At 43.0% G+C, this 23,332-nt stretch overlaps 1 protein-coding gene across 8 annotated transcripts in view; it reads left to right on the top strand.

The window, feature by feature from the left end:
• The window catches only part of IL16 (interleukin 16), a 113,325-nt gene that overhangs the window by 30,308 nt on the left and 59,685 nt on the right, over window positions 1-23,332 (top strand). For all 8 annotated transcript variants that reach the window (XM_070478219.1, XM_070478218.1, XM_070478224.1 and 5 more), the window contains one exon: window positions 875-1,287. In XM_070478219.1, coding sequence (XP_070334320.1) covers window positions 875-1,287 — 413 coding nt within the window. The remainder of the gene's footprint in view (window positions 1-874; window positions 1,288-23,332) is intronic.

The raw sequence follows: 23,332 nt of genomic DNA, 5'->3' as shown, positions 1-23,332 counted from the left end.
GGTGGGCTACATTTCATGGGGTCCAAAGAGTGAGACATGCCTGAGTAACTAAACGGCAGCAGCATCTGGAAATTGAGGGCATAGACATCAGCAATCTTCAGCCTGGGCTCTGAATCCCCAGGTTTACTTGGAGATGCTACAGGAGTGACCAGAGGTAGCAGAGGGGACTGGCAGGTTGAGCCCAGTCCTTTTCTTCACTCTGACCTGCTCTATAGGCTGGAGTACCCCGTGCACTCTTGTCTGAAGAATGGCTTTTACATTTAAAAGTCTCGCAGGTCTCTGTGAGCTCTAAACTCCTACCCGGGATCTGATCACTGACTGTCCTGCAAATGCATGTTGTGGCTTTGCATTTGAACCTCTTTCTCTCTGTCTCAGTGTCCCTGTGTGTAGAAGGAGGGTTTGGATAAGAGAAGCTCTGCGCTCTGTGAGCCTGAGAGTGATTGTTGTTGTTCAGTTGCTAAGTCGTGTCTGACTCTTTGAGACCTTCATGGACTGCAGCACGCCAGTCTTCCCTGTCCTTCACCGTCTCCCAGAGTTTGTTCAAACTCATGTTGGTTGAGTCAGTGATGCCATCCAACCATCTCATCCTCTGTTGTCCCCTTCTCCTCCTGCCTCCAATCTCTCCCAGATCAGGGTCTTTTCAAATGACTCAGCTCTTCACATTGGGTGGCCAAAGTACTGGAGCTTCAGGAGGGTGTGGTGAACACTTGATCCCTCCATGTGGCGGGCACCCTGGAAGGGCCAGTCACATCGAATGATGATCTCTCCATCTGTCCTGCTTCACAGACATCGTGGCTCAGTTCCAGGACTTGTGTCTCGCTCCACTTGTCTGCAGCAAGTTCCATTGCCTCTTCCCATTTCCTTTCTCCTCCAGGGACCCACGAAGTGGTGGCTAAACCCAGTCCAGTCACCACTCGTCAGCCAAGGGCCAGAGATCAGGAAAGGAAGAAGGGCAGCTTTACCTCCTCCCTGAGGATGGAGCCTCACAGCCGTTCCGGAAAGAGCAGAAAATCCACCAAGTTGCGGTCCATCTCCCGCTCCCTGATCCTCTGTAACGCCCAGACCAGTGATGACAGCTCAAGCCCTGATGAGAGATACCCTGACCCCTTTGAGATTTCCCTGGGCCAGGGCAAGGAGGGAATTTTCCATTCATCCGTGCAGCTGGCAGACACGTCAGAGGCCGCGCCCCGCAGCGTTCCTGACCTCACATTGTCCTCTGAGGCCACACAACTCCAGGCAGCTGGGAACGATCGAGGCAAGGCCTGCAGGAGGATGTTCTTCATGAAGGTGCGCCAGGGTGTGTGTGGGGCGGGAGGAGTCCCCGGTGGCTCCTGGGGCCGTGAATGAAAGTCAACACATCGTCCTAGTCCAAAGTCAGGGAGGCACCAAGTTCACATTCTGAACAAGAGTAGGGAAGAGGTTGGGGCAGCACCCACTGGAACGATAACAATGAGTCAGGCTCAGTTGACCTTCCTGCCTGAGGGACTCATGGAGGTTCTGTGTAAGCCCCCCACCCAGGTAAACGGAGCCTAGATCCCTGCTGGAAAATGCCAGGTGCTATACACCAGGGAGGTCATGTCTCCAGACAGGCAGCTCGATTCACACCAGTCGAGAGCCTGATATTAATAGAAGCTGACTTACAGGGCCCAGACCCGGCAGGAGCCGGTATATTGAGCAGGGCAAGGACTTCAGGCTGAGTGAGTCCGCACTGGAATGCCAACCTTGAATGTTCTCCAGGTGCCCCCTGCCAGTTCCAACACAGGTCTGTATGAGGCATGGCCAGCAGAGCCACAGGGAGGCAGGAGAGGGGAAGCTAAGTAGGGTTTGCTGTGCTTAGTCAGTAAGTCATGTCCGACTCTTTGCGACTCCATGGACTGTAGCCCGCCAGGCCCCTCTGCACATGGGATTCTCCAGGCAAGAATATTGGAGTGGGTTGCCATGCCCTCCTCCAGAGGATCTTCCCAACCCAGGGATCAAACCTGGGTCTCCTGCATTGGCAGATGGTTTCGTTGCCATCTGAGCCACCAGCGAAGCCCATGGGTACATTTAGTCAATGTTTACAGAGTACCAACCTAGGTTAGGTACTGTTCTAGAGAGTAGGCAGACTCAGTCCCAGCCTGTGGGCAATTTTTATTCTAGTGGGGGAAATACAGATGTTAACAACTCAGCATGTGATAAAATATTCATAGTGAAGGAATATTAAGCAGAATAAAGGGATAGAGAGGGAGATGAGGAGGGGTCCCTGCCCTTTCTGAAAAGGTGATCATGAAGGCTTCTGTAAAGAAGGGACATTCAGGACCTGAATGAAGAGAGCAGAGAAGTGAGTCATGTGAACATCTGGGGGAAGAGCATCCAGGCAGAGGGAACAGCATGTGCAAAGACAGGAAGAGGAGAGTGTGCACGGGGTATCCAGGGAAGAGGGGAGTGGGGAGGATGGAGTCAGGGTGGGAGCCAGTGTCCACCATACACGGAGCTTTACTCTCAGAAGAATGGGAAAACATGGGAAGATGGAGCAGGGGTGCTGGTGGTTTAATTGCTAAGTCATATCCAGCTCTTTGTGACCCCAGGGACTGTAGCCCACCAGGCTCCTTTGTCCATGGAATTTCCCAGGCAAGAATACTTGAGCGAGTTGCCATTTCCTTCTCCAAGGGATATTCCCAATCCCAGGATCGAACCTGCATCTCCTGCATTGCAGGTGGTCTCTTGCAGGAGGATTCTTTACCAACTGAGCCACCTCAATAATTTTAACAAGCACTCTGGCTCCCAAGCAGAGAGTGGAGCCTAGGGAGGCCAGTGAGCAGAGATTCGACCATAACCCAAGCCAGAAGTGATGTGGTTTTACTGAGAGGGTCATGGCAGTGGTACTGTGGATGGTCAGGGTAGGTATTTACTTTCAAGGCAAAGCCAGCATGATTTGTCCGTGCCAGCATGATTTGTCCGTGGGAGGATGAAAGGTGGCAAGTTTAACTGCAAGTTCTGTCCTGACCAACCCCAGGAAAGGAAGATGGTGTGTTCTAAGATGGGAAATACTCAGAGCTGCAGAAATGACCAGTAAAAGGTGAGATGCCATCAGAAGGACATAGGATTTGACAACGCAGAGGTGGGTGGGAGAGACTCCCAGGTGGAGGGAACTGCATGAGCATAGATGCAGCAATGAGGAGGCCCCAGTGCTGATGTATGGGCTCCATGCACAGAATGGTGTGTCTGGAGCTATGTTCTGGGCACCTGTCTAGTGGCAAGATGCTGGAGACCTGGGGAGGCCAGATGAACAGGCAGAGGGCAGGAGACTGGTAAGACGTCTGGGGCAAGCCTCACCTTCTCGTCTCTCTGTGAGTCACGTGTGCACTAAATACTTTGGTTTAGACAGTGTTTTCACAGTTCTATCTCACTGACCCTTTCCAGGGAAGAAGGAGATTACAGCAGCATTTGTATTTCAGAGGCAGTGGGGTGAAGTACGGCCTAGGGGCTGGAGGTGTGGGCTCATTAGTCTGATTGCTTGGGTTTGAGTCCAACTTTCCCAATTAGTAAACTGTGTTTTCCTGGAAAATTCACTTTATCTTTAAAAAAAATTTTTTTTTAATTTATATTGAAGTATAGTTGATAAACTGGAGGAGGGCATGGCAATCCACTCCAGTATTCTTGCCTGGAGAATCACCTTGGACAGAGGAGACTGGCAGACTTCAGTCCAGGGGGTTGCAAAGAGTCAGACATGACTGAGCAACTAAGCGGATAGTTGATAAACAGTGTCATGATATTGATAGTGTCAGATTTACAGCAAAGTCATTACACATACAGATGTATCTGTGTGCTAAGTCTCTTCACTCGTGTTCTACTCTTTGCAATCCTATGGACTGGAGCCTGCCGGGGTCCTCTGTCCGTAGGATTCTCTAGGCAAGAATACTGGGGTGGGTTGCCATTTTCTTCTCTGGGGGATGTTCGTGACTCAAGGATCAAACTGTGTCTCTTGTTACCTGCATTGGCAGGTGGATTCTTTTACCACGAGTGCCACCTGGGAAGCCCCTATACATGTATCTATTCATTTGCAAATTCTTTTCCCATCTAGGTTGTTACATAATATTGAGAAAGAGTTCCCTGTGCTACACAGTAGGTCCTTATTGATTGCTTTAACTTTTTGTGTGTCAGTTTGCTCATCTCTGAGATGGAGACTTTTAGTAATGTAATGATACACTCCTCAGATGAGTTTTATGAGGACACAGTTATAAGTATTTATACAAGAAAATCCACCATGCAATGCGCATTGTTGTTATTGTTGTTTTTAGTCACTAAACTGTGTCAGACTTTTTTGCAACCGGATGAACTGTAGACTCCTCTGTCCATGGGATTCTCCAGGAAAGGATACTGGAGTGAGTTGCCATTTCCTCATCCAGGGAATCTTCCCCACCCAGGGATCAAACCCACGTCTCCTGCATTGCAGGCAGATTCTTGAACATCTGGGCCACCATCCTGTGTCAAAAGTGCCAGGGCAGGAAGGTCCAAGTTGACAGCTGGTCCCAGTGTCCTTTCCTGGAGGAGCCTCTGTGTCCTCAGGAGCACCCTCCGCCCTGTCCCTCCTCGCAGGGGCTCGCCACTCCCTGTCCTGGCTCCTACCCTGCCCGGCGCCCAGGCGTGACTCCCTTGGCCCAGGGGGACTCCTCAGCCTCCAACAATGCCATGGTTACACTGACTTCAAAACAGCGTCTGGAAAGAGGCCCTATGACATCATGCCTGTCTCTAGAAACGCCTAATATGAAAATTAAAAAAGAGGAAGTTAGATAAACAGCCAACTGAAAAAAGGAATAAAAGCCTTATTGGATGTGTTGTGTTTGGCACGACCGGGACTAAGTCAGTCACCGCCCAGGGATGTGCCAGAGCTGGGCAGGGACGTGTAGAACCTGAAGCAGACATTTGGATCTGTGCTGTGCTTGAGGGTCCAAAGGGGCTTCTTTTTCAGGGTAGCGTCCAGAGCCCTGGGGAAGAGTGTTCAAAGTCAGATTCCCCAACCTAGTAAATAGAAACTCAATGTATCAGGCCTGGACTTTATTTTTTATTATTTTTTATGGATTTTTCTTAAAAAAAAAAACTTTGATACATATTTTATTTAATCCAATATATCCAAAACATTATTTCATTAATATAAAATTATTATCAAATAATATCAAATAATGGTCAAAGTATTTTACATCTCTTTTTTTGTACTAAATCTTTTGAAACCAGGCATATTACTTACATAACATCTCAGTTTGGACTAAGAACATGTCTTTTTTTCCTCTCTTTCTTTTTTATTTTCTAAATTATGAAAGTATGGTAACACATTTAAAAGAGACTTGGAAAATACAGAACAAAGTTACACATAGTCCTACTATATATTGCAATAATTTTTTTAAGTAGATAAATTAAGATTTTGAGCTGGGATTTCCGGAGAAGGAAATGGCAACCCACTCCTGTACTCTTGCTTGGAAAATCCCATGGACGGAGGAGCCTGGCAGGCTGCAGTCCATGGGGTCGCTAAGAGTCAGACACGACTGAGTGACTTCACTTTCACTTTTCACTTTCATGCTTTGGGGAAGGAAATGGCAACCCACTCCAGTGTTCTCGCCTGAAGAATCCCAGGGACGGGGGAGCCTGGTGGGCTACCATCTATGGCGTCGCACAGAGTCGGACAGGACTGAAGCGACTTAGCAGCAGCAGCAGTTGGGGTTTCAGTATCAAACTCTGAAAATTAATAGAATGAATATACAGAAAAGTAGAAGGATATGGTAGAACTGAAAATCACCCTGAACCAGTTCAACATAATTAAGATTTACACAATTTTCACACAACAGTAACATACAAATTCTATTCAAGTTCCCATGGACTATAAACTGGGACACACTAGGACATATCAGGGGCCATAAAACAAGGTGCAAACATTTCATAGACCTCGACTTTTCAAAGGAAGGAATGCACAGACTCCTCGGCTCTTTTTCCAAATGGAAAGAGTATTTTTTAATACCCTCTAAGTAGAATATGGAATGCATTGAGAGATTGGGATTGACATATATACACTACTGATACTACGTATAAAACAGATAACTAACTAATGAGAACCTCCCGTATGGCACAGGAAGCACTATTCAGTGCTCTGTGGTGACCTAAATGGAAAGGAAATCCCAAAAACGAAATCCATATGGACATGAATTTGAGCAAACTCCTGGAGATATTGAAGGAGGCAGAGCCTGACATGCTGTAGTCCATGGGGTTGAAAAGGTTCGGACATGATTAGCAACTGAACAACAAAATGTGAACGTACAGCTGAGTCACTTTTTTGTACAACAGAAAATGACACAACATTGTGAAACAGCTCTACTCCAGTAAAAACTTTTTTGAAATTAAAAACATTAAAGTTATAAATCAAGGTAAAATATTTTTTAAGATACATGTTCTATCCTCCTCCCTTGACAAACACAAGTACTTGGACAACCGTCAAATAAGTTCTTGGATTTCTTTCTCTCTCTCCCTTTTTTAAAAATATTGTTTTATTTGGCTGCTCCAGGTCTTAGTTGGGGCACATAGGGTCTTATAGTTACGGCATGTGGGGATCTAGTTCCCTGCCCAGGGATCGAACCCAGGCCCCCTGCATTGAGAGCACAGAGTCTTAGCCACTGGACCACCAAAGCAGTCCCTGCTACTGGATTTCTCAGTGTTCTGCACTGGGATGTGGGGGCCCTGGCTCTTGGCCCCTGGCCATGCGCCTCTTTCTCCTTCTAGCCCCTACACTGCTCAGTACCACAAGAGGTCTTACCTGCAAGCACGTGGACACCTGCAATTCTCTAATCTAGGAAGTAACCACCCTGGCACCTCTCCAGCCTCAGACTGTACACAGAGTGGTAATATTTGCTCTTGATTGGATAGATTCAGGGGAGAGAGATTATGGGGCTGGGGACACGAAGGTCTCTGGATGCAGTCTGACCCCTCCCACCTCATTTGTTTCTCAGTTTCTCTCTAGCTAAGTATTAGCAGATCACCAAAGAGGCCTGAAGCAGTGTTTATCCATCTGAGAGCTGGCGCTCTTCATGGCACTGGCTGTGATTGGGTACTGCTGGTAGTCACTCTATAAATATTTGTGGAAAGAATGGTTGCATAAATGAACATAATGAGGCCACCCTTGACGTCGAGTGTCTATTGACATAGCCTGAGCTTGTGTTGGTTTTTTTTTTTTTTTTTTTTTGAGCCAACCCATAGGTTTACATTGGACATTGCTTTGGACATTCCCACTGGTTGGGGTCTGGAGTCACTGGACACTCCTTCTGGGAATAGGATGACAGCAGATTAGATCAGACCTGGGGCAGGTCCTCCCTCTGGGGCCACCTTCTTAAGAGGACTCAGGATGCTTTGATCCACATGGGAACAGCCTTTGTTTTGTGGAAGACCCTGCTTCTCTTTATGAATTCAAATTACTGGTTAGGGCAACTCACTACTCACGCAGAGTGACTCAGGAGGGACTGAGGTCGGAGCAGCCGTCTCAATCTCTGGCATGTGCTGTCGGGTGGAGAGAGGGTGGTCAGGGCCCTCCGGGAGCAGACGGGTCCCTTCATTTAGCTGCCTGCGAGCCCGCTCAGCCTGTGGCTTTGAGGCCTAGGCTTCCTTGGCAAGTGGGAAACCCAATCCTCTGGCTGCCTGCCCTTTCCTGCCACAGAAGAGCAGCTTGTGGAGACTGGGAGCAGCCCCTGGGAGGGATGCTCGGGGCTCCAGGACTCCCACGGAGCCAGCCGCATCCCCAGTGTGGGGGGACGATGGGGAGGGAGCCTAGGTGGTCCACGTGCAGGAAGCGGGAGGGGCGGCCCACAGGTACGGTTTGGGGCACTTGCTGTCTCCAAAACTTCACGTGATTTCTGGTCGTTCTTCCTGTTGTCAAAGACATCTGGAGCTATTTGCCTGGAAGCTGGTCTTTTGAGTTTCATTAGTTCTGACAGGACAGCATTTGGTTAGGGAAAAGGGGTTTGGTGGAAAGAAAAGCAAGAGAAGAAGGGGCATTGTGAAGCTGCAGTAAACCATCTACATTTTCTACTCTGTGTTCTTTCTTTTTTTTTCTTTTAAAAAGATTTTCTTTTTTTTTCTTTTAAAAAGATTTTCTTTTTAATGTGGACCATTTTTTAAAAGTCTTTATGAATTCGTTACAACATTGCTTCTGTTTTATGTTTTGGTGTTTTTTGGCTATGGGCCAGGTAAGATCATAGTTCACCAGTCAATTCAGTCGCTCAATCATGGACTGCAGCAAGCCAGGCTTCCCTGTCCATCACCAACTCCCGGAGCTTGCTCAAATTCATGTCCATTGAGTCAGTGATGCCATCCAACCACCTCATCCTCTGTCGTCCCCTTCTTCTCCCCAACCGGGGATCAAACCCACATGCCCTGCATTGGAAGGCAAAGTCTTAACCACTGGACCACCAGGGAAGCCCTCCTACTCTGTTTTCACTATGGCTCTTCATGTGTACATTTAAAACCACCTGAAGCTTCTCCTTATTCTTTGTATCCAGCCCCCTGGTTGCTGGGATTCCCAGGTGGCTCCGTGGTAAATGTGTTAGGCCTTAAGTCTGCCGCTTTATGACAGTAAGTCGCCTTACTGTCCCCCTTCACATACGAACCTTCAACTTGTGAACTTTCGAAGATGCAAACGTACATGCTCATGTCCCGTTGCATACGTTCTGGCGTATCTGGCGTACACTGTCACATGCGTGCATCCTCTACAAGTGGTGTGCTTGTGTGCAATTTTACTGTACAGTACTATGTGGATGGCATCACCGACTCAGCAGACATGAGTTTGAGTAAACTCTGGGAGTTGGTGATGGACAGGGAAGCCTGGCGTGCTGTAGTCCATGGGGTCGCAAAGGGTCGGACACGACTGAGCAACTGAACTGACTGACTGACTATGTAGAGAACAGTAGTGCAGGATCTTTATTTCAAGCCCAGGATGTCTGGAAGCAAGAGCGTAATAGAATTTAATCCAACAAGTTACCAGAACCTATGTCATCAGCATCAGGCGTGAATGACATCTCAGCTTGCCCTCCATCTCCTACTTTCTGATGACCCTTCCTTCCGCTCCACCATCTCCCACCTCCTCTCCCTCCTCCGGTCAGTAACTCTTCTTGCCTGTTCACTCAATGCCAGCCTCTGTGTGCTCGCTGTTGTACTGTACTCCTGTACTTCTCAATGTTCTATACTGTAAGATTTTAAGTGGTTTATTTTTTGTTTTGTTTTTGAGTGTATTATTTGGGTGAAAAGTATTATAACCCTATAACAGTACAGTACTATATAGCTGACTGTGTTAGTTGGGTACCTAGGCTAACTTTGTTGAACTCATAAGCAAATTGTACCTATGAACACGCTCTCAGAATGGAACTCATTTGTATGTAAAGGACTTACTGTATTTTTTTGTTTGTTCACTCTATTTCTTGTTCCTTCGTTGCTTTTCTTTTGCCCTCCTGTGGATTACTTGCACATTTTTCAGGGTTCTATTTTGATTTATTTATAAAATTCTTCAGTATATCTCTATAATTTTCATTGTGGTTGCTATATTATCAATATTACAATATTATCATATTGCATATGTATTGGATATTACCATATTGGTAAAAACATTTTCCTATTTTGAGTGAAGTGTAGAAAACTGACTTCATTTATACTCCTTTACTCTCCCTCACGGACTGAGGAGCCTGGTAAGCTACAGTCCATGGGGTCATAAAGAGTCGGACATGACTGAGCGACTTCACTTTCACTCTCCCTTGTCTTAAATATTTCCTCTACATCCATTGAGTACCTCATCAGATGACATTATAACTTTTGCTTCAACCATAAAATATGGTTAAAGAGATGCATGAAGAGAAAAACTTATCTATTATGTTTACTCCTTGGTTTCCCTGGTGGCTCAAGCAGTAAAGAATCTGCCTGCAGTGCAGGAGACCCAGGTTCAATCCCAGGGTTGGGAAGATCCCCTGGAGAAGGGAATGGCAACCCACTCCAGTATTCTTGCTTGGAGAATTCCATGGACAGAGGGGCCTGGTGAGCCCCTCCATGAGTCCATGGGGTCACAAAGAGCTGGACACTGAGTGACTAATCCTTTTACCCTTCGGCTATTCTTTCCTATCTGAAGTTTTCAGATGTTTTATTATTTTCTTTTTATTTGGATAGCTTCTCTGAACCGTTCTTTAAGGGTACATCTAGATACACATTCTTTCAGTTTTTCCTACCTCTGAGAATATCTTTATTTCCCCTTCGTTTCTGAAGGGTCTTTCATCTCGATGATTATGGGATTTATATTTGGCATGAATTTTTCTGCTCTTGAAAAATATTCTTTCCTTTCCTGTTACTTTCCATGTAGATGTGAAACCTGTCTTTTGACTTGGTCTTTTCTGGGGGAGGGAGTAGTGAATCATTTCTCTCTCTCTTTTTTTAAAGAACTTCTTTCTTTGTCTTCAGGTTTGCAGAAGTTTAATTATGAGGTATCTTGGTGCTAATTTTTTGAGTTTCTTGAATTCAGTTCTCTAACCTCCATTTGATTCTTTAAAAAAAAATTTATAGTTCTTGGTTGATGTTTCTCAGTTTTTCATTGGTATCAAGAGAATTTGTCAATGATGGTTGAAGCATTTTTACAATGACTGCTTTATAATCCTCATCAGGTAATTCTGACATTTGATTCATCTTGGTACTGGCATTGGTGATTGTTTTTTCTTATTCAAATCATGTCTTTCCTGGTTCTTGATGTTAGAAATGACTTTTGATTGTATCTTGGACATTTTCATGATTATGTTGGGAGGGGATCTCTTGATCTGGTTTAAATCTGCCGTTTTAGCATATAGTTCTGTACTGCTCTTGTGGGCTTTTGTAGTAATAACATTTTAGTTTTCAGAGCCCTTGCAATGCTATTCTGGTCTGCTTCATTTTTCTGGCACAGCTAGATTTCTCCCTTACTCCCTGCAGCTCAGCCTCTCTGGCCTGCCTGGTGTCACTGGTGACCATCTGCCACTCAGGGTGGGGATGTGCAGAAGCTGCTGGGCCTGGGTCTCTTTGGCCACCTGGTGGAGGGCAGGAAAATGAAACACGCAGCTGATCCTGCCCCAGTAGATAGGTCGACTCCTGCTTGTGCCCAGTAATAGAGTGGGGGCTGGGTTGGCCTGGGGCTTGGCTGCTGCCACTGCTGCAGGTAGATCAGACCACCTGCCAGTGATGCCCGAGCTGTAGGACCGGGGCTGGGACACCTGCCACAGCAGGCAAGTCACATCTCCTGTTAGTTCCCTGGTTGTCGGGCAAGGGCTGGGGATTTTGCTAGGTGCTGGTATTGGTGTTTCCCATTTCCTGGTCTTTTGAAAGAGCAGAGAGAGCACTGTTGTTTGTTTTCTTGTTTCTTGTCTGCCTACTGGCCGTTCTGGGTTGCAGGTCTCCAGCACTTGGTCTGGGCGTATAATTGTTGTTCAGTCACTCAGTCATGTCTGCCTCTTTGCAACCCCAGGGACTGCAGCCCATCAGGCTCCTCTGTCCATGGGTTTCTCCAGGCAAGAATATTGGAATATTCTTCTCCACTGGGTATATAGTGCTTAATAAGATGGCACAAAGAATTCATGATATTATCATTCAGTAAGTCCCGGGGTCTCTTGCCAGTTAGCTTCTTCTTGCTGGCATTCAGAATCTTTTTATTGTCTGTTGAATAGTTTTCAGGGCATTTAGTTGTATTTCTAAGGGAGGAGGAAAGTGAGTTGACTCTATTGTGTCTTAGAACTGGAAATCTCAGTTCTACTTTTTAAAAAAATATTTTATTGGAGTATAGTTGCTTTACAATGCTGTGTTAGTTTCCTGCTGTACAGAAAAGTGATTCAGTTATGTGTATACATATATTTATTCTCTTTTGGATTCCTTCCCATTTAGGCCCTCACAGTGCCTTGAGTAGAGTAGCTCACTGGTAGGGAATCTGTCTACAATGCAGGAGATGAGGCAGGAGTCATGGGTTCAATCCCTGAGTTGAAATGATCCCCTGGAGAAGGAAATGGCAACCCACTCCTATATTCTTGCCTGGGAAATCCTGTGGATAGAGGAGCCTGGTGGGCCCCAATCCACGGGGTTGCAAAGTGTTGAACATGACTGAGTGACTAACACTTTCACTTTTTCACTTTGACTTATTTCATTAGTATTTTGAGGTTTGCAGCATACAAGTCCTATACATATTTTGTTACATTTATACCTAAAGTATTTATTTTTGAGTGATTGCAATGGGTATACATTTTAATTTTGGTGTCCACATATTCATTGCTAGTAGATAGAAATGCTATTGATTTTTGTATGTTTATTTTGTATCCTATGAAGTGCTGAACTCATATTTCTAGGAATTATTTTTGTAGATGACTAGGGATTTTCAGCGTAGACAATCATGCCATCTACAAATGAGGATGGTTTTTTCCTCTTTTCTGATCTTTATGTTTTATATTTCCTCTTATTGGCTAATTGCCCTCCTTTCTGAACAATACAAAAGTCATTGAACATTTTCATTCCAAAAGCACTCTTTCCTGGCTTATATTGTTTTCAGGTGATTTGCTCTATTTTAATTTATAAAGCCACAGGTATTATTATTTCAAAGTCATATTTTTGTTTAGATTTACCCAAATATTTACTCTTTCCTATTATCACCATTCTTTGTACTACAGGCTTTCAATCTGGGATCACTTTGCCTCCCCCTAAAACATTTTTTGGGGGGATTTTCTTTAGTGAGAATATGCTGGTGGCAAATTTCCTCAGATTTTCTATATGAGAAGACCTTTACTTTAATCATTCTTTAAAGGTGTTTTAGCTGGTGTACAATTTTATGTTGATGATTATTTTCTCTTGACACAGTGAATTAATTATTTCACGTTCATTGGACATAGATAATTGCAGTTGAACTGTGAGTTTTAAGTTTAATTGTTGCTTGCTCAAAGATTGTCTTTTCTCTCCAGAGAAACCTTTAATATATTTTGATGTTCAGTAGTTTCACTAGGAACTAAGTATGCATTTGTTATTTTTCATCTTATTTGAGATTCATTGGGTTTCATTGATCTGTGGGTTGATATCTTTCATCAAGACTGGAAATTTCAGACATTATCACATGCAGTGTGTCTCTTCCAGTGATTTCTATTCCCTCTTTCTGGAACTTGGATTAGATGTTATGCTTTCTCACTCTGTCTTAATATTTCTTAATCTCTTTTTCATATTTTTCACCTCTTTTTGCTGCCATCTGGGTAGTGTTTTTTCTGATCCATATTTCATTTCTTTGATCTTCCCATCAGTGTCATCCAACCTACTGTTTAAATTTTTTACTTATTTCTTAATATTATTAATTTTATTTTTAACTATCTTAGTTCTTTTTCAGATCTGCTCAAATTTTCATAGTTTCTCAAAATTTTCAGTCACTTCTTTTATTTCTTCAAAATATTACATATATTTATTTTTAATTCTGCATCTGATATTCCCACCATTTGAAGTCTTTGCAGGCCTGATTTTGATGTGTGTTGCTACTTCTGGTTCTGTCTCATGGTGCCTCGTTCCAATGTGTATTTTACGTTAAAAAAAAAATTTATTTTTACTTTTTTCTCTGAAATCTCATAAGACCTGTCACTTTTTCTGCTGGACTCTCAGTGATTTAAGTCAAAGCTGGTTCGTTTCCCCAGAGAAGATTAGAATTTGCTTCCACCAGGTGGTTGGGACACTACTAGCCTGGAACCATTTTAAACTAAATTCTCATCTAGAGGTTTTTAAAGACATCCATGTGGTATGAATTAGGGTTGCCAACTCTTGTGAGGGCCATCTGGTAATTATTATTCCCCAGCAAATCGGAAAGGCTTTCCCCCCTTCCATTTAAGGCCATTTCCAGACTGACAATTTTCATGCAGTTCCTGAGGGTGGGATGGATTTACTTCCAGTTCACATTTAAAATGAGGTTAAAATCCTTTGGGGCTCCCTCTATGTAAGAGGAGAATCCTATTAAACTTCTCATCTTGAGAGGGAACTAGGACTTCCTGTCTGCTCCCAATACCCATAAAGCTATAGAAGATGAAGTTTACATTTAGTCAGTTCATAAAATGATTCAGGGCAACAGCCAGCTTCAGGGATCTGCTTACTTCTTGGGAAAGTTTTGGTGCAGAATTTATTTACTTTTTAGCCTTCAAGAATTTCTTACTCATTTGCTATTTCATTGATACCTTTACATTTCCATCCAACACTTTTATTTGTTGTAAGCAGAGGGATCAAAGTAACAAATCCATCCTACTTCCAGAAACAGAAACCTCCTATTATAACATCTTTTTATTTACTTTATTTAAAAAATTTTTTACAATATTGTGTTGGTTTCTGCCATACAACGACATGAATCAGCCATAATTATACATATATTCCCTCCCTATTGAGCCTCCCTTCCCTCCCCCACAACCATCTTATTCCTCTAAGTCATCATAGTGCACCAGACTGGGTTCCCTGGCAACTTCTCACCAGCTAGCCATTTACACATGATAGTGTATATATGTTGATGCTACTTTCTCCATTCATCCCAGTCTCTCCCTCCCTGACTGTTTCCACAAATCCATTCTGTACATCCATGTCTCCATTTGAAAGCAACCTAGATGTCCATTGACAGATGAATGGATAAAGAAGATGTGGTATATATATGCAATGGAATATTAGTAAGTTAGTAAGTGTTAGTCATCCAAGTGTGCCCGACTCTTTGTGACCCCATGGAGTGCAGCCCTCCAGGCTCTTCTGTCCGTGAGATTCTCCAGGCAATGGAATATTACTCAGCCATAAAAAATAATGAATTTGAATCAGTTCTAGGGAGGTGGATGAACCTATAGCCTGTCATACAGAATGAAGTAAGTGCACAAATGTTCAGTTGAAATGTTCACTTGAAAGAGAAAAGTAGGTATCTTATATTAACTCATATATGGAATCTAGAAAGATGGTACTGATGAACCTGCTGTAACATCTTCAATCACTTCCCCATCATGGAACATTTCCCCTCATGTTTTCTATTACAAATAATATGGTGATAAAGATCTTTGTACACACACCTTTGTGTATTTTGCCATATTATTTACTATAATGCATTTCTAGACTATTAAAAGGAAACAATAGAATTGAAAAATATTTGGGAGATAGATTGACACTCTTGTAACTAATTGGTTTCTCAGGGTTCTTGCTAGTCAATAAACCAGGTACTTTGCATATATTATTTCATCTTTCCAAAAATCCCATTGTTATATAATATGATAGAAGTTCCATTGAGGGGTCATTTCTATTAGACAATTAGAAATACAGACTCTGGTTTTGGAGAAAAATAGTTACTTTTTAGAAAAGTGGTATTCTCAGGAGTTATTTTTAGATTTAGGGTTGTTCTCCCAAAATTAGTAAGAACAATATTTTTTAAACCACACAATATAACTTGATGATGTGTTTGGAAAAACAAACATGTAAGAATAGTTGAGAAGAAGTGTAATGAAGGGATGGTCTTAGCGGAATGACTTTGTAGACTTAGACTGACATATATACACTACTGGGTATAAAACAGATAACTAATGAGAACATACTGTATAGCATGCATGCAGTGCCCTGTGGTGACATAGAGGGGATATATGTATATGTATGGTTGATTGTCTTTACTGCAAGCAGAAATTAGCACAACAATATTATAAATCAACTATATTCCAATTAAAAAAAAATGTAGACAACCATCTCAATGCCTCTTTACTTTTAAGCCTTCCTTGACTCTTATTGGGAAAGAAAGCCCATTATTGTCTCAGGGGCAGCTATTTTGCATGGAAACATCACTACAAGGATAGTGACATCTATGTTGATTCTTGAAGAATAAAGAAGAGTCAAGATGGGTAATGGAATAGATAGGACAGGACACATGAGGGCCCACAGATAGGAAGTATAACTGGGTGCAAATGGAGGCTTGAGTCAGTTTGGATAGCATTAGAGAAGGAAGGACCTACAATGATATGCCAAGGAGTTTGAATTTGATCTTGAATCATCATAGGTTTAATTAGGAAGTCGGGCGAGTACCATCTGCATTTTTGTAAAATCATGTCAGCTGAGTGCAGAAGCATCAAAGTGCAGCTTGGGGACAGGGAACTTGTGAGTCAATGAATTAATAGGTGAATATCCCATTTTAAATGGTTTTGATGAGATATAATTCACACACTATATGGTTCACTTATTTGAAGTACACTATTAAGTGGTTTTTGCTTCCCAGGTAGTGCAGTGGGAAAGAATCTGCCTGCCAGTGCAGGAGACGGGGGGAGATTCAAGTTCAATCCCTGGGGTGGGAAGAGCCCCTGGAGCAGGAAATGGCAACCCACTTCAGTATTCTTGCCTGGGAAATCCCACGGACAGAAAAGCCTGATGGGTTACAGTCTGGGGTCACAAAGAGTCAGACAGGACTGAGCATGCACGTGGTGGGGCTAAGTGGGTTTTAGTGTATTTTCAGAGTGGTGTAACCTTCACTCTGATTTCATTATTTATCAGACTGTGTCTGGTCTTAGTTGCAACACTAAGGGATCTTTGTTGCAGCACCAGAGCTTGTCACTGCATCATGTGGAATCTTTGGTTAAAGCAAGAGGACTCTAGTTGTGGTGTGCAGGCTTATTGCTCTGCAGCATGTGGGATCTTAGTTCCCTGATCAGGGATTGAGCCATGTCCCTTGCACTGCAAGGCAGATTCTTAACCACTGGACTACCAGGGAGGTCCCACCACTATCTGATTTTTGAATGTTTTCATCACCCCTAAAACCATCTAATAGCCATTAGCAGTCATTCCTCATTCCCACCTCCTTACCACACTACTGCTCCATCCATAACCCTCTGCTAATCTATTTTCTGTCTCTATAGATTTGCCTATTTTGGACATTTACTATACATGGAATCATATAGTATGTGGTCTTTTGTCACTGACTTTTTGCACTTAGAGTAATGTTTTCAGGAATCTATGCTTGCAGAATATATTAGTACCTCATTCCTTTTTATCACCAAATAATATTTCATTGTATAGATATATCACATTTTATTCATCTTTTCATTTGCTTATGGGTGCTTGGGTTTTTTCTACTTTGAGGCCATAATGTATAATGCTACTTTAAACATTTGTGCACAAGTTTTTGTGTGGATGTGTATTTTCCTTTCTCTTAAATATATACCTAAGATTGGAATTGCTGTATCACCTGATAGCTCTATATTTAACTTTTTGAAGGACTGCCAAGCTGTTTCCTAAGCATCTGCATCATTTTACATTTCTACCAGCAATGTATGAGGGTTCTAATTTTTCTAAATCCTTCATATATTAGTGGATATTAAGCAAGTGTGATGGTAGCCATCCTAGCTGGTGTAAAATGGTATTTCATTGTGGTTTTGATTCACATTTCCTTGATGGCTAATGGTGTTCACTATGTTTTCTTGTGTCTCTTGGCATCTTGTATATCTTTGAGAAGATACAAAATCAGATTCTTTGTCCATTTAAAAACTGGATTATCTGTCTTTCCATAATGGAATTGTAAAACTCTATATATTCTTGATGCAAGTCTCTTATCATATATATGAATTGTAAAATATTCTTCAACTGTAAAATTTTCTTCAATTCTGTGGTTTGTCTTTTCACTTTCTTGATGGTATCTCTTAAAGCACAATGGTTTTTAATTTCAAAGAGGTCCATTTACCTATATTTTCTTTTGGCACTTGTGCTTTTGATATCATATCAACCAAGTCTTTCTCTAGCCCAAGATTCTAGAGAAATAGTCTCATCAATATTTACTCCTATATTTTTTTCTAAGCGTTTTATAGTTGTAGCTCTTACTTGTAGGTCTGTGATTTACTTTGAGTTAATTGTTGCATATGGTGTGAGGAAGGGGTTCAACTTCATTCATTTACATGTGGCTATCCAGTTGTACCAGGCCGTGTGTTAAAAATTTTCTTAAGAATACTTTTCCTAGACCCCACAGGCCACTGTAATAGTCTAATCTAAAAGGAATACTATGAACTAGAACATAAGCAGCAAGAATAGGGAAATTTGAGAAGATAGAATTATAAGGACTTGGTGGCTGTGGTCATGGAGGGACCACAGGAGAAGGAGGACTTTTGGAGGACTCCTAGGTTTCTGGTTTCCACCCTTGCTCTCCATATCAGGATGCATGTGGCCTCAGCATCCCACATGACGACGTGACCACCCCAGAACCAATCTGCTGGGGACAGTTATTTATCTTTATGGCTTAAAGTTCAAGTCTACTGCTGGGTGATCAACCCAACCACAGGAGACAAGTCTTGACCAGGAGGGCAGTGAATTCTATTTTGTGGCTCCTTTAGACTAGAACAGCTATAGCATCTCAGTTCAAAGAGAAAATGGGAAGGCTTGTATTTAAGAGGAGTACAGTCACCGAACTCCAGAAGCATCAAGCTGTGTCAGCAATGTTGGGGGTCTGTATGCAAAATGAACCCTTCTTAGAGAGTAATAGAGCCTTCTAACTTTTGGGGAGGAGTTTAGATTCCAGAATAATGTTGCTTGTAGTACAAAATGCTGCAGAATTCTGAATCTTCATTCTGGGTTTATTCCTTGGCTACATGTGGATTGTGGTTTTTTGTGTTTTTTTTTCCCCCCATTTCTTGAGGTTGACTGTTCAGTCCTAGCAGTTACATGACTCGTCCTTACTTGAGGAGAGCTCCCTGGTCAGTCTACCCTGTTTCCCACTCAGGCACCAAGGGGACAGATACCTATAGAGACTACCACCCAGGTAATGAGGGGGCATGCCACCCACAGAACTGTGGTTCTGGGTCACAGCCTCTGATGAGAACAAGGAGCAATGTGTCTGGAAATGACTTTGCCAGACTATGACCTCAGTGAGAAACCCTCGACCTCAAGAGCAGCCCCACCTTGGGAGCAAGAACAGAAGAGTTCTGTTCTGTGGACTGACGGGGGAGCTGTACTATGCAAGCATTCACAGGGGCTCCTACAGAGATTCCTTTGATGAGACACTACTCCACCCAGGACATCCTTGCTGGAGACTAGCCAGGCTCCCCCCAAGAACCAAGGGAAGATATTTTCTCCTCGTGAGAGACCTTCTGCCATGTGATCACTTCAGAGAGGACAATAGTCATTTGACTCTTTAAACATAATCATCTGTTACATTAAAAAGTATAGAGCTGAAAGTGATTATAGAAGCGTTAAGTTCACCCCTTCAGCCTACAAAAGAGGACACTGAGACCAAACGATTAACTGACCAGCCCAGGGTCATAAGAGGCTTAATGCGGCTCATCTCATGACCCTTTTTTCTGCTCTAGGCCCACTGTGCTTTTCTGGTGGGGGAAACATTATGCTCAGGGTTTATGAATTTAAAAGAGTGAATATATACCTTGAGATGATCCCAGAGTCTGGGTGAGCACTGGATCCTTGTTGATGTCCAGGAAATATAAGGTCCATAGAACTTGTGCCCTCCTGCGTGCATGCTAAGTCACTTTAGTCATGTCCAGTTCTATGCAACTCCATGGACTCTAGCCTGCCAGGCTCCTCTGTCCATGGGATTCTCCAGGCAAGAATACTGGAGTGGGCTATCATGCTTTCCTTCCCATTGAACTTGTGCATTGCCTCTATTTTGGAGCTTTTAGGGGCCATATAGATCTTTTGTTTGTTAAGATTCAACACTGAATATTCATTGGAAAGACTGATACTGAAGTTGAAGCTCCAATACTCTGGTCACCTGATGCAGAGTTGACTCATTGGAAAAGACCCTGATGCTGGGAAAGACTGAAGGCAGGAGGAGAAGAGGGTGGCTGAGGATGAGATGGTTGGATGGCATCACTGACTCAATGGACATGAACTGGAACAAACTCCAGGAGATAGTGAAGGACAGGGAAGTCTGGTGTGCTGCAGTACATGGAGTCACAAAGAGTTGGACACGACCTTAAAGACTGAACAACAAGACAAGGTTTTTTGATGTGGACCATTGTTTTAAATTTTACTTGTATTTGTTTTGTATAATTGAATTACAGTGTTGTGTTAATTATTGCTGTCCAGCAAAATGAATCAGTTATATAGATAGATAGATACACATTCTTTTTCATAATCTTTTCCATTAAAGTTTATCACAAGATATTGAATACAGTGCCCTGTGCTATATCATAGGGTCTTTTTGTCTATCCATCCTATATATACTAGTTTGCATCTGCTAATCCAAAACTCCCAACCCAGCCCTCTCCTGTGCCCCACCCCCTTGGCAACCACCCGTCTATTCTTTATGTCCCTGGTTCTGTTTCTGTTTCATAGTTGGGTTCATTTGTGTCACATTTTAGAAGTTTGGTGTGGACCATTTTTACAGTGTTCATTAAATTTGTTACAACATTTTTTGTGTTTTACTTTTTTGATTTTTGGCCATGAGGCATGTGGGATCTTAGCTCCCCGACCAGGGATCAAATCTGCATCCCCTGCTTTGGAAAGTGAAGTCTTAACCACTAGACCACCAGGGAAGTCTCACTATGTAGCTTCTTACATACATGTCTGATAGAAAATTGCTATGTGGATCTCATCTTCTGTTTACGGTGGTACATTTCTGTTCTTCCATGTAGCAGTCATCCAGAGAGCAGATTCACAGCAGAGGGTGTCAAAGTGAAGCACCTCAGTCTTCATGACTGTCCAAGAGTTGACAGCCACCTGGTTAGAGGCAACTTATCAAAGCCTCCAGGTGTTCAGATGATGGCTTCATGGCAGAGGCCACATGTCTTATGTCTGAGACAGCAGGACATGGAGTTGTGAAGAAAGACTGGCCTAGAAAGCCTTGGCCCACAGAAGAGACTCCATGGCTGGTCTGTGCACAGTGAGATTACTGCTCCTGAAGCCAAGACAGTTGATCTGTCTTGGCTCTATTTCTTTAAGGGCCCAAAGTCATGTAAGATTCCCTCTTCTGGTTGGGCTGCCCCAGTGGCACTAGTGGTAAAGAACCTCCCAGACAAGGCAGGAGACGCAAGAAACGTGGGTTCATCCCCTGGGTCAGGAAGATCCCCTGATGCAGGGCATGGCAACCCACTCTAGTTTTTTGCCTGGAGAATCCCACGGACAAAGGAGCCTGGTGGGCTACAGTCCATGGGGTCTCAAAGAGCTGGACACAATTGAAGAAACTTCGCACACACTTCTGGATGTGACATCAGGTAATCTGGACCCCCCCCCCCCCCACCAAAAATGCTCCACTTCTATGATTTTTCTGCTATCAATTGGCTTTTTATGTCAAGCAGTTTCTAAATCATGTTTTGAATGTGGGGCTTTGTCAAGAGGATTAAAGTAAAGAAATTTAACAATAAATATAATTTTTTGAAAACTTATTTGTTTGACTGCCCTGGGTCTTAGTTGCCACATGCTGGATGTTTAGTTGTGGCATGAGAACTCTTAATAGTGGCATGTGGGATCTAGTTCCCTGCCCAGGGATTTAACCCAGGACCCCAGCACTGGGCGTGCAGAGTCTTACCATCTGAGCCACTGAGGAAGACCAATAATCTCTTTAAATATATATAAGTCCCCTCTTATATAATCTCTCTCCTTTAACACATTTCCTGGTCTACCCTTGTTAGAGAAGATAATTTTGTTCAAGTTAATATAGTGCCATCTACTGCTGAAAAAGGGAAAATGAATGTCTAGGAAGATAAGTTCTCTGGTTTTGGACATTGATGTGTACAAGTAAAAAGGAATTGATATGTGGAATTTCTTGCAGGATCCCCTTGTGTCAGAACTAGATACAGTTTTAATAAGAAAAAAAGGTTGTGAGTAGACTTCTGGCTCCATATGGTTACACAGTTACTGAGTACACTTTATTAACTCCCCCACCTCTTAGAAATTTCTATCAAAAAAAAAAAAAGTACCAACAGGGAGAAATGCATGTCAGAATGGGAAGCCATGGAAAGGGGCCAACCATATTCTGGAATCAATGAGAACCTTCTGCGTGACATGGTGCAGGTGAGATTGGATTGAGGGAAGGGCTCATTAGCCTGCCGTTGACCACACAGGAAGGACTGGCCTGGGGACTGAGTCTGACAGAGGCCAGCTGAACTGCCTCCTCCAGTGCCAGGGGCTGGAAGGGAAGATGGGCTACGTGGAGCATAGGGAGAAGAGCAGTAGGTCCTCCTTCCTCTCGGGAAGTGCACCAGGTGCTGGAAGCCAGCAGGCACTTGGCACATGAAAATCAGCACTGCCAACCCTGGCCTTGAATGAGATAAACCTGTCAGAAAAGGGTGGCAGATACCCTGAGCAAAGCTCTATGCTAAGACATTAAATCCCAGGTTTGAGCCAGCTGAAGTTTCTAGATAGAATAACCAATATTCCAAAATCCTATACTCAGCAAATCACTCGAGTGTGATGACCACAGGAAGACATTCTCAGACATGCAAATATTCAGAGAGCTTTCCATCTGCATAGTTTTTCAGAGAACATACACACACTCTCTGTCTTTCTCTCCTAAGGATTATGGTCGTGACTAATAAAGCCAACATAACTCAAGAATTAAGTCACAATCATTGTGGCTAGTAAAGTTATGCAATAGGAAAACAATATAAAAATAGTTCTGAAAAGAGAAGTAAAAGAATTAACACCATCATGCTCATTATCAGCCTCTAGTCTTCTGTTCCCCTGTCCTGGTTGTAAAACACCAGGGTGAGGAGAGGGGAGTGAGTGCAAGTTGTTTCAAGTTCTCCTCTTATCTGAGAAAGGGTCATTTATTTTTTCTTTTATCACTGGCCTGATAGAGAGATGAGTTCAAGTGTGTGGTTTAGTATGTACTGCTTCTAGATTCAGTACAGAGTTTCTGAATTATTAGTATAAAAAAGAAGCAGGTAAAATTTGATCAGTATGGCAAAGTAGAAAAACAATAACAGAATAATAACTAAATTTAACTTAAGAATATTGATTTTTCAAGTCCTAAATGCAATCTTCACAGGCAGAAATCAGCAGTATAAGAAAAATGTGATACACTCAAGAATGCAAGGATGGTTCAATATCGAGAAATCTCTTTATATAACATGTATTCAGTGACTGTTTCTAAGTGCCTATGAGAAGCCAGAACAATGGAACTTACTTGGTCATCTTCTCTAAATCATAGATCCTGGCCTCTCATTGGTGTCACTCTCTAGTTCTTTTCTTCACAGCACGTGTTATTCTCTCTTATTATTTTTCAACTTTTTGTTTGTTTGCTGTTGGTCTTCCATCACTAAAATGCCCTTTCTCCAAAATCAGTGTCCTCCTTTGTCTTGGTCACAGCTATATTCCTAGTGCCTAACAGAGAACCTGACATGTAATAGCTGACGTAAACTCTCAACAT

This window comes from Odocoileus virginianus, chromosome 16 (genome assembly GCF_023699985.2).
Source record: "Odocoileus virginianus isolate 20LAN1187 ecotype Illinois chromosome 16, Ovbor_1.2, whole genome shotgun sequence".
NCBI classification, from domain to species: Eukaryota; Metazoa; Chordata; class Mammalia; order Artiodactyla; family Cervidae; genus Odocoileus; species Odocoileus virginianus.
This window is presented reverse-complemented; position numbering and strand designations above follow the sequence as displayed.